The 18,499-nt window shown below is 48.3% G+C and overlaps 1 protein-coding gene across 2 annotated transcripts; it reads right to left on the bottom strand.

The window, feature by feature from the left end:
• Window positions 1–989: 989 nt before the first annotated feature.
• GPR157 (G protein-coupled receptor 157) lies at window positions 990–14,813 on the bottom strand. 2 transcript variants are annotated; one of them, XM_035557410.2, is made up of 7 exons: window positions 14,600–14,813; window positions 13,715–13,762; window positions 12,941–13,107; window positions 6,721–6,934; window positions 4,788–4,979; window positions 4,053–4,316; window positions 990–1,858 (listed from the first exon to the last, which is right to left on the bottom strand). In XM_035557410.2, exons 1-6 carry the CDS (start codon window positions 14,630–14,632, stop codon window positions 4,095–4,097), a joined length of 876 nt encoding a protein of 291 aa, XP_035413303.1. In that variant the 5' UTR covers window positions 14,633–14,813; the 3' UTR covers window positions 990–1,858; window positions 4,053–4,094. The 2 variants fall into 2 exon arrangements, with proteins under 2 accessions (XP_035413303.1, XP_035413302.1); XM_035557409.1 differs by lacking the exons at window positions 13,715–13,762; window positions 14,600–14,813 and having other exon boundaries at window positions 12,941–13,453.
• Window positions 14,814–18,499: the final 3,686 nt, after the last annotated feature.

Genomic DNA, 18,499 nt, shown 5'->3' on the forward strand with positions numbered 1-18,499 from the left:
CAACCCTTGACATACAAGATAACTTTTTTTTCAAAGGCTTGTAATGCAGACACAAGGCAGGGCACTGATGCAAACCCCCCTGACAGAGCAACCAAAATACCTCAAGGGGCTTTCAGTCACTTCTAACACTGCAGAACAAACACCTTTCCCTCTGCTTGCTCTCTGCAGCATCCAGGCTCATTTCCTTGCCTGCGGTGCAGCTGGCCTCCAGCAGAGGACATTTTAGGATCAACCACTTAAATACGGGGCACAGTTATAAGCCACAGAAAAGCAGATATCTCACATGGGAAGCCTTGTGCAATCAGTAACAGACACTGTTGCTCAATCAGTTCTGAATATAGCCATGGGCCAGCACCACTCCTTGCTCCAGGGCCCCGGCTGCTTCTAGCCCTATAAAATGGCCAAAGTTTTAATCTGAGTAAAGTTCATTCACAGCTGTGAATGCACGGCATCTTACACAGCACTACTCTGTTGTCACCCTGCCCATTTTTTCCATAAAGACTTGAATTTTCTCTATTTGGGCAAGTCCTGGGAAAGCTCCAGCTCTGCCCAGCATTAGTACCACCTACCTTACAGCGTGGCCTCATCTGGAGAAAATTCAATTGGTAATCTCATGATTAGGTAACATTTGTAATCTCACACAGCTGAGGCACCACAGTCCATAAGGTCAACAGAACCTATGAGAAACAAGCCCCACACACTGTTCTTTTCACAGATCATAGCAATGGGCCAGGGAGAACTGGACATAATAATGCAAACCGGTGAACAGATTTGCTCAAACTCATCAAAAGTTTACATTTCTATATATATAAAATGATAGGAAGAGATACTAATCTACGTATCAGTAGAAGAGATTTGTCTTCTGGCACATGCCTTGGCCAGTCTTTACGCCAGACACACAAGAAACCTGAAAACTGACCTCGCAACAGTTCCCCATCCAAATTCTTCAAGGCGCCAATGGGCCCATCACAACATGCTTGAACAACATCTCGGTAAAGAAACTGAACTTTATTTTGTAGAAGTCGGAGAAAATATTAAAAAAACACAAGCAAGTGAGGAGCTGTAAATAAATTAACACAGTATCTCCAACCAACAAACTGTCCCCTCCCCAGCCCTGATACAACACTCCCGGGACAAACACTCCCAGGACAGGGGCAGGCCGTGGGCTGTGCTTTGGCAGAGGCTGGCTGGAGGCCAGCACGAGGCCAGCACGTGCCAGGCACCCTCCTGTGGACGGTGAGGGCCGCCCTTGCTGAAGGCCGGGCTGGTGAGCCCAGGTGCCCCTCAGCACCAGGAGTCTGCGGAGTTGAGATATCCCCAGGAGGCAATAAGCATGCAGCCACCACGCACCCTGATGGTGATGATGACCCCTGACCACCAAGGAGGAATAAAACGTGAAGAGGAACCATCCATCGCCACCAAACAAGTGTGTCTGCACACTGTTGTCCGTATTCAAGTGAAGAACGGGAGCCAGGCCAGAGCTCCCCGGGAGGCCTCACACCTCAGGACTGAAACCCATGCCCAGGACAGTCCTATCCAGCAGCTACTAAAGTTTCCCTATCCCCGTATTTGTTGACCCCAGAACTCACAACAACATCTTTGCCCTGTCAGACAGAAAAGCAAAACCCCAAACAATTTTAAAATTTATGGTGGAAGGAGAGGAGAAGGAGGGAAGAAACCCAGGAGGCTGGAGTGCAGCCAAACAGTATCTTCCAGAAGGTCCTGAGCAAAGTTCATGACCACCGCAGCTGGGATCTGCACGCCCAGGACTGGGACATCTTCATTTTCCTCGGCCACTGCAGCGGTGCTTCTCCCCAGCCTTTAGCTCCCTCTGTGGGACTCTGGGATGATCCTGCACCTGCACAACATGAAGCACAGTTAAAATCCCAAACCGTCCCCTCTTCCTGCACCAGGGCGCACGGACTTGCTCTGGGACAGGACAAGAGGCCTGCTGAAGCCTGAGCTGCAGGGGGCATCACCCTGCAGAAGCTGAAAAGAGGCATGGGGGGAAAACAGGCTCAGAATCCAACTGCTCCAGCACATGCCTGACAGGGAAGACTTCAGACATCTTCACAGACAGCTGATGCTGCAGGGAGCACTGTGCTCCTGCACTTCATGCCAGAGACTGAAGGGGACCTGCCAGGAGCAGCCACACATTTCTGCAGCCCGTCACAGACCCTTCCTCTCCCATTATCCCATCCCTGCTTCTATTTAGGCTGTGATCAGCTGCAGCGTTAGAAACCAAAGACAATTCTAGGAACTTCTCTGTTGGCTGTTTTTACTTCCCTGGCCTTGCCTTCATGAAGGCTTCTGTCATCAGAGATTTTTCCACTTGTATCAGCACAGGTGCTGTTGCCAATAGCTGATCTTCACGAACCAGCACGCTTCCCTGAACCCCAAGGAACAAGGAATGTTATTCTGTAAAGCTGCACATTGTTCCAAAAGCGTTTCTCAGCACTCTGCTGTTATGGAAAAAGGGAAATTGAGAATAAGGAGTCTATTTTGATTTTGTTTGCTTTGCTTTCCCCTGCTCCTTTAGCCAAGTTGGTGACAATTCTACTGTCTCTTCAGGGCTGGCTCTAAAAAAATGAACACAGCACAATTCTAAGTCTTGTAACATTTAAGATTTACTATCCTGCCTTTCTGCAAGAACAGTTTTTAATATAGCTCCTCTTTTAAAGCCACATGGGGTTAACACAAGGTTGAGCTACCAAGGTTGCTACTTAGCTGTTAGAAGTTTTAAAAGAGAAAAAAAAAAACAACTTCTGAAAGCAGGCAAAACTTCTTGAAGTCATCTATACCAGAGATAAAAGATGCTTGCATCTATCCTTCAAAGGCTCTGGGGATGCTAAAGAACTGAGCCCCTTTCCAGCCCCATGAAATGGGTTAATGAGCCCTTGAGGACTCCACCTTCCCAAGCCTACACAGCTCTTGTACAAGAGGGCTTAGATGTATTAATATCTTAATAAAGTTATTCCCTGAAGTGAAGACTTGGCATTAAGAGGACTTGCCTCTGCCTAGTCCCATGAGGTCACCGTACCATGCAGTTTGTTCTGCGTGTTGTTAAGGTGACTAAAATTAAAGTAGTATGAGCAGGTTTGGAACAGCTGGGTGCCTGGAGCAGTGGGAACCTGACAGCTGCCCTCTCTCCCCAAGCAATTCCTGAGCCTTCTCCTCTTTCTGCAAAAGCTTGTTATACAGATTAAAAAGAATTGTTTATTGATTTAAAAAAATCTGCCCTTTTTTTTTTTTTTCCCCTTCAGGCTTTGTGGTCTGGGAGGACCAAACCAGAAGTACGTGAGAGAGGTACAAAGACCTGCAGTACATCCCCCTAAGCCTCCTCTCCAAGCTGTTCAGCCCCTGCTGCAGCCCGCGCCCCAGAGCAGCTCGCTGCCTTCCAGGCTTGGCCCTTTCACTCAGCATGGCCTGCAGGCTAAGCACAACTGTGGGAGGACACGGGGCTTCATACCCTTCCTGGAGAGACTGCAGTTCCCAGCACATTTACATTTACCTAAGCTGCCAGGACAGCTGGGCTTGGACTACCTTTAGCTACACAAGAGCGCTATCAGAATCTGCCTCAGGCAGAAGCCCACACAGAGCCCCAGCCCCAGGGGCTCCTGCATGGATTAAATCCAAAACTCCTGCATGTTCTGCAATTATCACTCATTAAGTCAAGCCCAAGGAATCAAGGCACACAGATGAAATCAGGTACATCATCCAGTGTCAAACCTTGTACCTGAAGCCACAAAGAACTGATGCTACGCTTGGGCTCCTGCAGATTTCCTACATAAACCTGCATGAGTCACCAACCCCCAGGCGCCTGTTGTGATAAATGGCAGCAGGGGCTGCATTACGATACGAGGAACACTTTGGGCACTAAATGCATCTGAACTGTGCAGTACCGAAGAGATGTACATGTCATCCCTGCAGTCAGACAGGGAATGCACGCAGCAGGAGCAGAACCCTACCCCACAGGGGAGCCCTTCCACCCCAGCCCTCCCCAGCTGCAGCTCCCCAGTTCTGGCAGTGGGTCACGAAGCCAGGCAGTTTACCCAGAGAGATGAAGTCAGTGCAGAGCCGTGGGCAGCGCAGGCTCAGGTGCTGGAAAGCAGAGGTTTCGTCCGCTCAGGGTCTGGCACGTTCTCGCTCTCAGCGGGGTCTGGGCACTGCCGGTTGCTGCTTGACCTTGGTGAAGGCCAACCCGAGTCATCATAGCGGCAACAGCACAGAGAGGAAAGCAGCCGAGCCCGGACCACGCGCGTACAGAGGACAAACATAATGCAGTTGGCACCTCCTTGGAACGTGTTACCGATCCCCTGCAAGGGGGCAAGAAAGGAATTAACCAGTGCTGTTTGTACCAACACCCCCACACCCAAACCAGCAAACGTCAAGTCAGACCAGCTCTAGTGCTGTCAGCAACTCCCACCTAAGTGAGGAAAACAGAGGAAAAAACAGTCTCACACCCCAAAACGGCACAGGCTGCTGTTGTGCCACTCCTGCAGCCTGGTCTGGGTGTGGAGCAGGCTGACCCTGCTCCAGGACAGGCACCCAGCTTCTCCTACAAGCAGCTTGCCTATAGCCAGCACTCCCACTGCAGTTATTTTCAGTGTCCGCTAGATGATGCTGGAACAGCACTGCTGAGCATCCCAGGGAGCTGATGCTCTTGCAAGGCGCATGTGTTGTGCCAGCCTGAGCTGCATCCTGGCACAGAAAGTGATGTTGAGAGCAACAAGGCTCCATCTCCCTTCCAGACCTTCCTTCTAACGCACTGCCTGGCCAATACTTACATGCAGGACAACCAGGACTGAGTTTTGCACTACAGGGGAGTTGCAGAGTGTCAGAATGAATCGCACAGTGCTCCAGATGCGGAGGATGATGAAGATGACAGGGATGAGAATCAGCTTTTTATCTGCTATGGAAGTCCGGGGCTGAAGCGGTGTTCTTGAGAGAATGGGGCGATACTCTGAGAGCGCTGCGTGCTTCCATGGAGATGGAGGAGAGACAAAAATGTGAACAAAAAGGCTACACACTCCGGACATTGAGCTCTAGGGATTCTTTCCAAAGCCAACCCAGTTTTTGCATCCTGTGGGCAGTTGATGGACACAGTTACACAGCACTGGTCTTGAGACACATTCTGCCCTCACTATTGCAAACATTCCTGCTAAAGCCAAGGAGTTGCAAATAAAGGAGATCCAGCCCTTCTTAGAGCTTTATTATGCCCTACATAGCTGGGTCAGACAAACAAATCACTGCTGCAGGAACCTGCTCTCCCGGTGCCTGGCTGGGCACTTTTACAGATCCAGCAATCCCACCAGCCTCCAGCAGTCCCTGAGAGGGACCTGGTGCTTGATTTCTGACAGTATACTGTTAACAACGGGCTTCCATAGGTTTAACAAGCCGGCAAGCCTCTGTAACACTACAGGCAGAAAAAAGTTTCTGGGATCTATGCCCTGGATAAGGGCAGTTGGAGGTACAAGGCCCCGGGACCTTTCCATGCTGGAAGCTGCTGGATGGACGCAGCATCCTGGATGGGGGAGAGCAGGTCACCACAACCCATGGAGCACCTGTGGGGACAGCATGATCATGAATACCAGGATGGCAATATAGGTGAAGAGATTAAAACTCAGGACAGCTGACCTGCTGAAAACTATTTCTCCTGCCATCAGGGCTACTGAGCACACACAGCTTTCATGCAGTGTCTTCCTGTGCTCTGGTACTCCCAGCCCTGACTCCTCAGCTCTCATTTAGAAAGACCCTCGCATGCACCCAGCCCCACGTGCTGCTCCTCTGACCCTGCTACGAGCATCGAGTGGCTCTCAGCAGGACGGGAGAGCAGAGCAGCCACGTGTCCCTGGCAGAGCAGGAGGGCGATCAGCTTTCCAGGCAGTCACGTAGCTATCTTCAACAGCTGCTGGAACATTGAGTCCTGTCTGCCTTGTGTCCGTAGTGGTGACAGGCACGAGCAAACCCTTCCCGGCTTCCCTTCCCCGGGTCCCTTGGGACTTGTACGGACTGTGCTGTTTTTCCAGCTCATCTGGGGAAACCCTGCCCTCACCAGAGTTGTGTTTATCCACTACTACTACTGCCATAGCTTCACCACAGCAAGCAGGTGCGCATGGCAACACTTTCCAGAAGGACATTTATCCGGATTTCTTTTTCTAATACAACTAACTAGGTGTTGTTCTTTCTGCCAATCTCATAACTTAGATTTCATTTCTATTATGCAAGTACTGTCCAATACGTCTGGATTCTTTGTGTTCACCATAAACAGCAGCAAAGAAACCTCTGAAGCCTGCAAGTACAAATGGGACTCAGACACAAGCTGTCATTAGCGATCCTAAAATGACTGTGGTTAGGTAAGTCAGATCAGAGGCCAAATTCAGGCTTGGTACAAGCGGAACTGTATGGATGACTGATAAAAGCTGAATTTTGTCCTTCACACACTGTCTCAATTCCTAGTGCAGGACTCACATTTCATCTCGTAACCCCTTAAGTTTTCAAGAGGCTTTTACATTCTTCTGGTGCTAAGTCATTGTGCAATGATGCTACGGGCTGCTGACTCAGCGGTACTGCTTCTCCCAGCAGTTGGACGTATTTCAGCAGTTTATGAAGCAATTCCTGCCTGTGTAGCTGCTAATACACAGCGAAATCTTCAGAGAGTGGGAGGATACAATCACACAGCAAGCCTGTAATGTGATCTGAAAGCAGCAAAGTACTCACCGCTCTGTTAATGTGCTTCTTGATGAGGATGTAGAGCACCGGCAAAGTCACATAGGCCAGGATCTCCCAAACTTTCCCCGTTAGCAGCATCCACAAGACCCGATCCTCTGCATCCAAGTTGACCCAGCACCAGCCCACAGAAACATTGGAGGCATCGTAGCCAATCTTCTTCAGAGCAACAGCCGCAACCGTAATGCAAAGGGGGACTCCCCAGCTGAGGAAAGAACAAAAGAAGCAAGTTTAAGCTGAGAACACGCTCAGTTTAGTCCCCCCAACTCCCTGGGAGAAACGTGTGACAGATGAAGGGATCTTTCATTACACAGGATGCCAATTCCTCCTGCAGGATGCCAGCATTCCTGCACCAGGCCTAAGGGAAGCGGCTGTGACAAGCAGGCCTCTGACAGCACCCAGTGGGGAACACAAACCCATGCAGACCCCACTTCAATTCCCAGGGATCCACTCTAGGAACTTGGGATCTCAGGCCTGGAGGACACACAAAGGACAGACAGATAATGATACGCCAACCTGAGCACAGAACTGGAACCTGGCCTGCACACCTAACAGGAGAGGTCCAGGATTTGGCAGGCCACAGCACAGTACAACGTGCCCATCCTGCAGGAACCTGCCATTCGAGGGCAGGCTGGCCCGTTCACAGCTTTCAAAACACACGCAGCCAAACCCTCACACTGATTCCTACGTGACACTTTGCACAGGTGACACAAAGAAATCCACAATTTCATTGCATCATTTCTGTTTTTGCAGTTGATGGTGGTGCTAGTAGTAGTGGTGGTTTGCTTTTTTTGTTGTTTAGATGGAGACGTAGTCAATATTTGGGGAGCAAGAGTCATTTCTCAAGGACCAAGGGAAAGTTTCTTCCCAAGGAAAAGCACTGGTGGTAACAGCATTAAAACTGGGGTAGCAAAGAGGAGCCAGTTTCACATCATTTGGAGCTGTGTTTTGACTTCAGCTTCTGTCCTGCAGCAGAGGCATATATAGGGAAGCACCTAGCAGAAAAATAACTGCGGTGACACACGTGGACTAAGTCGCTCAGCAGCTCGGGCTGCCCACAAAAAGCCATGAGCAAGAACTGAAAGATTCCCCCAACCCAGATGTAAAAACACCCAGCCCCTTCCCGTTGGCTGTGAATACCCAGGACTTCACAGAGCTGCCCCAGCCCACAATGTACAGCTCACACGTCACTCTGTGGCTGAAACACTGGAGCTAAACACATCACCTGCCCTTCCCACATTCACCCTCAGAAAATGTTTCTGAGGAAGCTTACAAGGGACAGTTCCTCTAAAAATGTCAAATGCCTCAGAGAGCTGAGATTGAGTTTCCAGCGTGAACGCCCTGCTCTCTCCAGATGCAAAGAAAACAAAGCTGCTACTGTACCGGTCTCATCACCTTCCTGATTCATACTTATATTGCTGGTGGCCTGGAGGAGCTGCAGAGAACTTGGACAGGATCATGCTCCTAACATCAGTTACACATACACAAAACGAATGTAAATGGAAGGGTATAAGAAATTTGGAGTCAAATTTTCAGCTTTTTTACTTGGAACATCCTGTTGCCCTCTTCTGTTCAGAATGGCTAGTGCTAACCCAAGCTGGTGGTGGTGTTTAAGGGCAGTTCTGCTGCAGGGAGTCCTCCTTGTGCTGTTATCAGAGCCTTCTGAACACACACCAGGCATAACCACCACCATGAAAATTCCTACTACGCCTCTCAAAGCCTTCTTATTCTGGTAAAAATGGTGAAGTGGCCCAAGAACAAGGATTCTAGGCTCACAGGTTCACATTTCAATGCCTGGAAGAACTGACCACTAAGGTAAGGATAAGCACTCAGGAGAACTGGCCCTTCCTTAAGGAACCATATTAAAGGACATAAGCACAAATGAGTCCAGCACCAGGACAAAGGAAATGTATTAAGAAACTAATTTGCCTAAATAATGATCTCCACAGTGACCTGAAACTGAAAGAGAATGATACGAGAAGATCAAACTGGGTCAAATTACTAGTTATAAATATAAAAGAACAGTGTGAGGACATACAGCCACACAAGGAGAGGCTACAGTATGAAGTAACAGCTCACTAGCAAGGGACTAAAAAAAAAAGAAATCTTCAAGTACCTAACCAATAAAGGAAAGAATGGGGAAGAAGACTGCCACACATCAGGAGCTTAATTTATGCTTCAGTTTTCACAGAAAGAGTGTATTGCGATCAGAAGGTTATCACAACTAACATTAAGCACAAAGGATTACAAACCCAAAGTGAAATTGGAAAGAATCTAGAAAATAATCAGACATTTCAAGGAACTTCATCAGTTCCAGCTTATTTGAAAATGTTTTAGAAAAGGGGAAAGGAGAACTGAGACTCATGATTAAATTATTTTTTAAGAACCCCTAGAGAACAGATTACCAAGGACTGGAAAATACCAATGCTTCATACTTATCTAGAAGAGCCAGAAAATAATACATTATATACACCCAAAGCAAGTTTGAAGACTGGAATAAAAGGGATCCAAGACAGCATGAAGAGGCAGAAATTTTCCTTTGAGCCCCACAGTGTAATTATGTAGGTTGGGCCTCTCAGATCTAAATGCCATCAGTGCAGGAGATAAAAGGAGGCAATCCCATCCCTCAGGCAGATACAACCGTACTTATTTCCCTAATAGAGCACCCAGCAATCTATTAATACAAATTTATCCAATCCAGCACGTCACTCCAGATTAACACAAGCGCTGCATTTATATGAGGACTCATGAGCAAGGACTCATGCTGTGCTGGTTTTCTTGTCCTCAGTGTGCCTGAGGTCGGATTGCTTACTTTGATTTACTCTGGACAGGTGCTTCCTCCCCCACTGGCTCCTGCAAGCAGGGAAGATTTGCAGTTGTTGGCCTGCACAGGTCAGACAAGCAGCCATCCTACAAGCCAACCGGCAGGTGCTTCCTGATGGGAACTGGAATTTTTACTCTTCAAGAGAAATATCAGGCTTCTGGAGATCCAAGCCAGCTTGAAAGAGTTTCAAGCACATGCCATAAGCAGAACTCCAGACCAAATCTACTCCCAGTTTAATTTCTGCATTTTCTTACCCAAACATTAACTGAGTCTGCAGTACCCAAGCACCAAGCTGCTGGTACCACACAGAGATTCCTCCCAGAGAATTTAAAAGCTGAGACACCAGCAGCCAGGTCGTTTCCCTTGGCTTGGCCTGACCTACAGCCTTTTCTGAACAGAGAGGTAAAGCTACAGCAACATCCAAGAGATCCCTGCACCTCACAGGCAAGGCTTAGGGACTTCGACTGTCCAGTTCTGAAGTGCATCACTGGCACAGTCGTGACAGTACAGATGTACTTGAGTCTCAGATGTACAATACAATAAATAGTACATGAAAGGGTCTCAAGTATTCCATATATATGCTTATATTCCATATATATATATATGCTTATAAACATCTGCACAGCCTTTCGTGAAATGCAAACACTTCAGAGGTCAACATCAACCACTATCAAATACAAAGCAAGAAGCAATCCCTTGGTGGGATCTGGCCCACTTCTTGCCCTGAGTTTGGATCAGCTGCTCTCAGAGCAAAGAAGCCATTGCCTGACCAAATGATGCTTGACATTTAGAAACCCAGAACAAGTGAGGTAGCCTGGAAACTTACACTACCAATGCCAGAACTTGCAGCTTACAAGTACTACAAATATTTTCAAAGCTAGCTGCAAGCTTGTTTTCAAAGCTCATCTGAGCTCAACAAACATTTAGAAACAAACCAGGGCCCGCAGTTGCCCAGTCTAGCTCTAAAAGAGGTGCATGTGTTACCATGACTCAACTTGATGAGGAACAAACCCGTTCATCAGGTTTCATCCCCTGCAATGTCCTGATTTCCCTAAAAACAAAATTCCAGGTAGTAACTTCCAACATAGGCTTAGCCAGCTCTGCTCAGCTAAGGAACAGAGTCTCTGGTTATGCTCAATGTTAAAGGAGTATGCGTTGCTACAAACACTCGCCCCAGATGAGCAGCTGCTTGAGAGGGCTGGAAAACTCGTGCACGACCAAACCCCGTCCTGCCTTCCATCCCTGCCAGACGCACATCTCAGCACAGCTCTTCGCATGGCAGTCACTGCATGACCGCGTCAGCAACCTGTGAAGTGATAAAAGGAGAAAAAAGAAGCCCCAGGTTCTTGCCTAGACAAAAACACATAAACTTATCTCTAAATCCTTAGAGCATTACCTGTCTTTTGCCTCCTTTTATTTTGCCCCTGGCTGCTCTCCCTCACCCATCCCCTGCAGCTAACGCACACACTGGAATCTTTCCATACTAGTTGCAAAAATTCCTACATGTATGGCACAAGATTTTTCTGGCCAAAGCACAGCAGACAGCCAGGACTCTGAAGCACTGAAAAGTGTTGAGGGGGGAGCCCCTGCCAAGCACAAGGTCCAGAACTTGTGCTTATGATGGAGTTCTCAGGTAGCAACAGAAATGCAGGGAAGGAGGATGTGTCAGGAGGGGCTGGGCAGAGGACAGGTCCTCACTTGTTCTCCCTGCTTTGCACACAGGTTGTAAAGCAAGAAGATGCTTTGAGCACAGAATGGGAGTCACCACTTATGAAGCAGAACCTGGAAATAGGACTTAGATGAAAGCTATCTACACTGCCCTTTAAACAGGGCAAGCAGAGCTGAGCAACACCTAGAGCAGAAGATCGCATTTGATTTTGACTGCAGAGCCCTGAAAATAAACCTAGCAAATTCACCCGGAGGAAGTTGAGTTTGAACACTCCCTTCCTCTCTCGCAACGCCACAGTGCTCTCGGGATTTGACTGCTGTGAAGGAGCGCACAGATTAGGGCCAGCAGCAGTTCGCTGAGCTTCCTTCTGCACCCTGTATCTGATGAGGCTGAGCAGCATTAAACCAGGCAGAGATGTTTAAGTACAGACCAAGCTCACGCTCAGAGCAATTAGCAGACAGGGAAATTACAAGTGGGGCAGGTTTGCAGCAGCTCTTTGACGCAGCCTGATGCAAACAGCATGCCCGTGAAGAAGTCAGGCTCCTTGTCTCTGTTCCCTCAGCCCCATGCAGCTCTTCACCAGCAATTCCTCTTCTCCACAAGTCACCCAGAGCAACATCATCCTCAACTGAAAGGAAAAAAAGAAAACAAGCTGCCTCCTGTCTCATTGCATTTCACTTCATCTCCTGCACCCAGTGCTGGTGCAGCCAGCCACATGTGCAGGCGCCTCAGGCTTGCTCGCAGGCAGACCTACCTGGCCATCAAGCAGCAATTAAAAGAGATGGGGCAGGATTCCTGTCCTCCCTGATTCCCTCTTAACCTTAATGTCTTTCACTGCCCCATCTTCACTTAGCTCTAATTCAATCATCTCCCAAGTCACGCTGTTGACAATAAGAGGTGACAAATATTTCACTGAGAAACAGACCAAATAAAAACCATTCCTTTGCTTGCCCTGATGCTTTTTTTTTTTTTTTTTTTTTTTTTAAGAAATCATTCCTCATATAATTTAGTGCAAAAGCCTGGCAGCCCAGAGCACTAAGGGATCACTGTTTTGCTCGGTGTGGAGGTAGCACATGATCACACAAGCTCAAATTGCATAATGAAGGCTTTTACTAAACATGATGTGGAAAATCAGCTCACTAACCAACAGCAACCAAGACATCGAGCTACACTGTGGGCTGCTTTGTCTTGCTTTCAATCAAACATGCCAAAACAACCTTCAGAGCGCTTTTCTCGCAGCCTCCTCACTTGTGGTCTGGGTTCCCCTAGGAGCGCTGGGTTACAGCAACCTGCTAAGAAAGTGTAGGACAAACAGACCCGACTGACACGGGAAATCCGGGAAACGGATCCCAAACGCGGGAGCTTGGGCAGCAGCAGGCAGGGAGTGCAAACACAAGTTTCGGGTTATTATTGCTAGGATATCAGAGCAGGCTGCGGAGGGGGAGAAGCCACGATTTTGAGTCACCGGCACATTTTTTTTTGCAACTTAAGCAATCTGTTTTAACTTTTCCACGTCTCTATTTCTTCTCAAGGGCGCGGCGGGGGGGGGGGAAAACAAGCAAGGCTGGTTAGTCCCAAAGCAGCAAAACCCCTGGTCACAAGGAACTCGAGAAGGGCACGGCATCCCCAAGGAGCGAGCGGGCACCGTGAGCGCAGCGTGCTGCACGCGGGGCACCCACGGGCTCCGCGCCTCGCCGGGGGTGGCCGGCAGCACCCACCTCACCGCGTGGAAGCAGCAGAGCAAGCCGGCCCCCGTGGACGAGCCCCTCACGATGGTGAGGTAGAGGTAGAGGGCAATGGCCATGGTCCAGAAGAAGGAGCTGGTGTTGGAGAAGGTGGACAGGGCGCCCTGCAGCACGCAGTCCCACGACGTCCTGTCGAAGTCCTGCAGCACCCCGTAGAAGTAGGAGAGGGCTGAGAGGAGGTCGGCCAAGGAGAGGTAGAGCAGGAGCTGCCTGGGACGCGTCCGCAGCTCCGGCCACAGGGCGTGGGTGCAGAGCAGGAGGCTGGAGCCCAGGCAGGACAGCAGGCAGGAGGCCAGCACCACCGCCCGCTCCGCCGCGTACAGTTCCGTGGGGGGCAGCGGCCGGGGCATTGCGGGGAGCCAGGCGAACACCCAGCCGGCGAAGGGTCGGAGGGGAAGGGAAGGGATGGGAAAAGAAGGGAAGGGAAGGGCCGGGAGCGGCGGAGCTCCCTCCGCAGCCCCGCTGCCGCCGCCCCGCCCCGGACACCCCGGCGGCGCCCCCCCAGCCCGCAGCCGGCTCTGCTCGCAGGGAGAGGCGCACAGCTGCCGGCAGGGAAGGGGAAGGGCCGGCTCGATGCCCTTCAATTTATTTTCTCTAAATATTTTTTTTTTATTTTAAACTGTCGTCCCGAAGCCATGCTTGCTTCCTTTCCTCTGCAAACAGCAAGCGCAGCTTGCCCGCAGCCCAGGCAGAGCCCCCCAAACTCAGCGGGAACCCCCCGACCCCTTTTGCTTTCCCCATCTTTACCTTTTCTTCGCTCCACAACACCCTCGACTCACACCGTACCTTGTGGACCTGCAAGGCAGACACCCCTAAGCAGGCACTAAAATGGGGTTCACTACCACGTTAAGCACATCTCATATTTCTGTCGTTAATAAGCTGTGTCCTTGTTCGCTTTGCTGATACTTCCTTGGCTTCCCCGCAGGTAACTCGTATCTCTCAGCTTTGAGTCTGGTACTGATGTGCTCAGTTTCCAGTGGAGTTTGTTGTTGGTTCAGGTGTCTCATTCCCTAAAACAGCTTAATCCTTCCCCCAGCAGGAGCAACAGAGGATGCCAGCTGAGCTCAGATTTTAGCAAGGTTTATCTGACCCACAAAACCAGGTGCCTTATCCCGCACCTCACCTTCTCCTAGGAACCTGAAGCCATCCAACACACCCCAGAAACCCCATTTCTAACAGAAACGTCTTCTATTTGCACAGTGCTTTTTGCCACAACGCTGTTTCAGTTTTACATCCCCATCTTCCAAATGGAGAAGGGGGTCCTCAACATTTTAAATCACGTATTTTTGCCACCTTACACTAAGACCACACTGGTTTACAACCAAGTTTTTCAGGATAACCAGTACTTAACTCTATTTTTTTCCCACTATTACTATTTTACTGCAAACCATCTCGAAGCTGCTTCTGCTGTGCTGTCCAAACCCATCCCTTCTGCCCCAGATCCACATCCAAGTACAAGCCACACCAGCACTTTCCAAGAAGTTACTGGATGGAATTTCAGCACATTTTAAAATTCAATTTGCTGATTCTCCTGCAATATACAGGCTTGGCATACTTCTTGGTCACCTTGATGCATCTGTCATTTGCCCTGTGTTAAAAGTCACCGTTTAGAAACAAGATCTTTCTACGTACCTTTTTGACCTTTGACACTGAGTTAACTTCCATCAAGCAGGCTTCTACATTTAGAAGTACATTTAGAAGTTTATTGTGGAGCCTGATGCCTTCTGTATGTTCTTTATAGGAAAAGGAAGCTGCAGCAACTTGTGTTTCCCCTGCACACAATCTGACACTAATAGCACTAACTAATCATTATTCCAGGCCTGCTTTAGCCACCATCTGACCTTCCAAAAAAAAAAATTATTTTTTTTTTGGTCAAGACTGCATTCCCAGTGCTCGCTCTTCTGTTCTTGGCTTCTTCCTTGTTCCTTGGTTTCCCTTCCCCCACTTTTATAGCACAAAAGAAAGGAGACAGGCTCACCCACCTAGCACAAACATCCGGACAAACCACTTCATCTCCAGCCCTGGATCCTGAAAGTTGCTTTTTGGGAGGGAGGGAGGGTGTGTGTGTGACTGATGTAGCTCTACAATACAGCTCAATTCTGAAGCCTTGCAAGACAATTTATTTCCACAGCTTATGGCCTGACTTAAACTCGTTTAGAATTGGATAGCAGGGAACACCTGACTTGCAACCACAAGTTAGTAGAGCTGCAAATTTTGGTGTTGTCCAGTTTTACAGAGATATATTTTGCCCTTGGCAATCAGAAAGTAATAGGACAGGCACAGGATCTCTTCCTGCTTCCCGAAAATAGGAGTATGGTTAATTTGCACACACAAGTCATCATTCAGCAGCAGGGCATGCAGAGATAATGCTGCATAACCGAGTAATAAAAGGCAGATAACTTCAAGACTTTCACTACCTTCTATTTTTTGACTTCTGCATGTGCAAGGCATCCATCCACCGCCAGCATCTCTGTGGCATTCCTGTAATCTTGGTGTCGTTACCTTTAATCGCAGGGCAGCGGTGCAGCTGTCTGCCTGTCAGTCTCAGGGAATCCGCAGCTGTCCAGAGAACAGAAAGATTTGCAAACTGCCTAAAAATACACGACAATTCTAAGAAAGTATTGTGTGTAGCTCACAGCAGGGAGAAGTCAAAGTCACAGGGTGGTGAAGTAATCTGCTACTTGGTGGAAGGACAATTCCTTTTTTTTTTTTTTTAGCTACTTAGAAAGCTTTCTGACACACAGGCTGCCCCCCGCATCTTATAAAACATCAATTGAGCTGTAACGACAAATTCACTTCCACTAACCAAGACGTAGTGTACTGACATTTGCAAAAAAGGCTTCAACAAGATTTTAGTTTTTGTTTTAACTTTGCCTTTGCAGCTGGCCAGGAAGCTGGGCTGAGGCATAGTCCTCTATTAACTGGGAACCTGTTTTATGCCTCAGGGTTTTTAAGTGATTACTAGGGGCTGAGACCCCCCAGCCCTTCTTGCATATCACAACCACGATGCTGGCATAGTACTTCATAACTCTCAATTTTGTGCCAGAGCAGTGAGACAGCTTTTGGCAGAAACAAGGAGATGTCATGGAAAAGGTACCTGCACACAAGTCCTGCTCTCATTCCTTCCTGCTCCTCTGGTGGGCTCGGAAGCCAGCTCTGGGTTCACCAAGGGGAGAGAAGAGTCTGAATTGCTCCCCAACCATTCAGACACCACCACATCACAGCTTCAGCACGGCAAGAGACTGACACCAGGTATAGCTGTGCGTTTCCAACACCCAGACAAGAAAATCCAAACTCCCTTCCCCACCTTTGCATTCATTACAACAGAGAACTGGCTGCTGACACCCAGGCAGCCCCGCCACCCACAAGAGGTCACTGCTGGTCCAGGCAGAGAAGTTTTCCTATCGCCACTGCCCCGATCTAACAGATGGCTGCATGCTGATCCCCCCATGGCTGCAGCTCTGGGGCTCCAGCCCCAGCAGGCTGCCACCTGCACCCCAAAAACAGCCCTGCAGCTGGGATAGGAGATAGCAAGGAGGAGCGTGCACACAACTGCTGAAACAGGGCACACCTGTTACCCACCCACATCATGCTGTACTGGGTCTAACCAGCAACCCCATGGCTTTCCTTTCCTTTCATCGGGGAGAGATGCTTAGTCATTTCTAGCAGTTTTCCACTTGCATTAAAAACGCGTAGTCAGGCTGCGGAGACCGCACAAGAATTCGAGCCAACAACCCACAAAAAAAAGCCACCAGAAGCAAGGAGAATGTAATGCAGACAGAATGGAATTAGTTACACTGCTGGAATCCAGCCAGCACAATCAATGAATTGTGTTCCCAGCGTTGGGATAGTTTTTTTCATTTCAAATTTAAATTAGGAGATTAATATGGGATGTTCCTTCATGCTGTGGTTGCACAGATTAAAATAAAGGTGTTAATATTATACGTTCACAGTTGAACAGTATGCTGCAAACAATACTACATTTAAGATCTGGTCTAAGAAAAATGTAGGGACTGCATCTCTTACAGTTAGTAACAGGAAAATAGGCCAAATAATTGTATTTTGGGGTGCAGCTTTTACACTGTACTTTGCAACACAAAGCTCTGCCTACATCCCACAGTTTTAACGCAGATGAGACAGGAACATAAAAGCTAATAATGAGACCCCTCGAGCAGGAGAAGTCATGAAGTTTGCTGGCTTCCCTGGTCACTGAGCCAGAAACCTCACGTTTTCACACAAGTCATTTGAAACAGATGAAGTGCAAAGCAGCAGAGACAATTCTCCTTCCTGGAAAGGGTGTAACAGAGCCCAAGAGATTAATTCTTTCATTGATATGAGGACACTTAACCCCTAATGTCCAGAAACCAAAGATCACCCTGAAAACGTGCAGTAAAACACCATGCCATACACTTCACCCTCCCTCAGTGAGTACAGACAAAATGTCTGCATTTAAACAATTCACAAATTCTCTCTCCACGTGCAGATGCTGACTGCTCAGGTCCCAGCAGACTTGTGCACAGCTACTACAATTTGCCCAACCAAGGGGTCAGCCATGGCCACATCCCCACTGGTATCACTTGGCGTTGCATTGTTTGCATCATATGGTTCCTTCCCAGGTAGCAAAGAGCACATTTAACAGAACTATTTGAAATACAAGGCCCACATTTTCTGACAATCACTGCTACCCATCCTGGTTTTAGCACTGGCACACCAAGGTTATATACAGAACATTGCAATAGACAGGAATTCAAGCCCGCTGACTTCATTAACACAAGTGAAGTTGCTCAGGAATTATATGGTGAGACAGGTCGAGGCCCATGTATTTGACCCAGCCACATTCCAGCCACTCATTGCATCACTCCCACCCAGCCAACACCCAGCTCAGACAATAAGGAGCAGTGACACTTTGGGACAGGGCACTTGAGCAGGGTACTGAGAGGAACTCTTTGCAGCAACCTTCATTGCAATCCTTCAGTACTTTTTTTTTTTTTTTTAAGCTGCCCTTATTACCTGTAATGAGTTAAGTTAAAAAGCAAAACAACCCTCTTATTCTCCCAAAAATCCTAGGACTGATGGCTACCTTTGCTCTATGAAGAATAAACCTAGAAGTGAAAAGCCATCAAAAGTAGTAGTTTATCAGGAAAGCTGATGTACTTGCTCAAAACATTTGTCTCATGACAAATACCCTACAAAGGCCTGAGATGAAGTTTCAGAAGACTTGCAACGGAAGGATACTCTGCTCCCTTCTGGCCATCCATTATCTTCTGAGTGCAGAGCTTTGCCAGACAGTTCATAGATTTTCATAACCCCCTGCAACCAGTGCAATTATGTTTCTGTCTGGAAAAAAAGAAGGTATACAGAAGCGTGGGCAAAGTCAGTGTTTTAAGAAGGGTTGTAGTTGCGATGCCCCTGGATCACGACACTCAGGCAAGTCAGTGAGGGCCACAGAGCATAAAACAAAGCCAACCTAATTTAATCAAAACTAATGAAAGCTTATCCTCTACATGAATACAGGAATTTTAAAACAAGGTT

This window comes from Cygnus atratus, chromosome 21 (assembly GCF_013377495.2).
Source record: "Cygnus atratus isolate AKBS03 ecotype Queensland, Australia chromosome 21, CAtr_DNAZoo_HiC_assembly, whole genome shotgun sequence".
Taxonomy (NCBI): domain Eukaryota; kingdom Metazoa; phylum Chordata; class Aves; order Anseriformes; family Anatidae; genus Cygnus; species Cygnus atratus.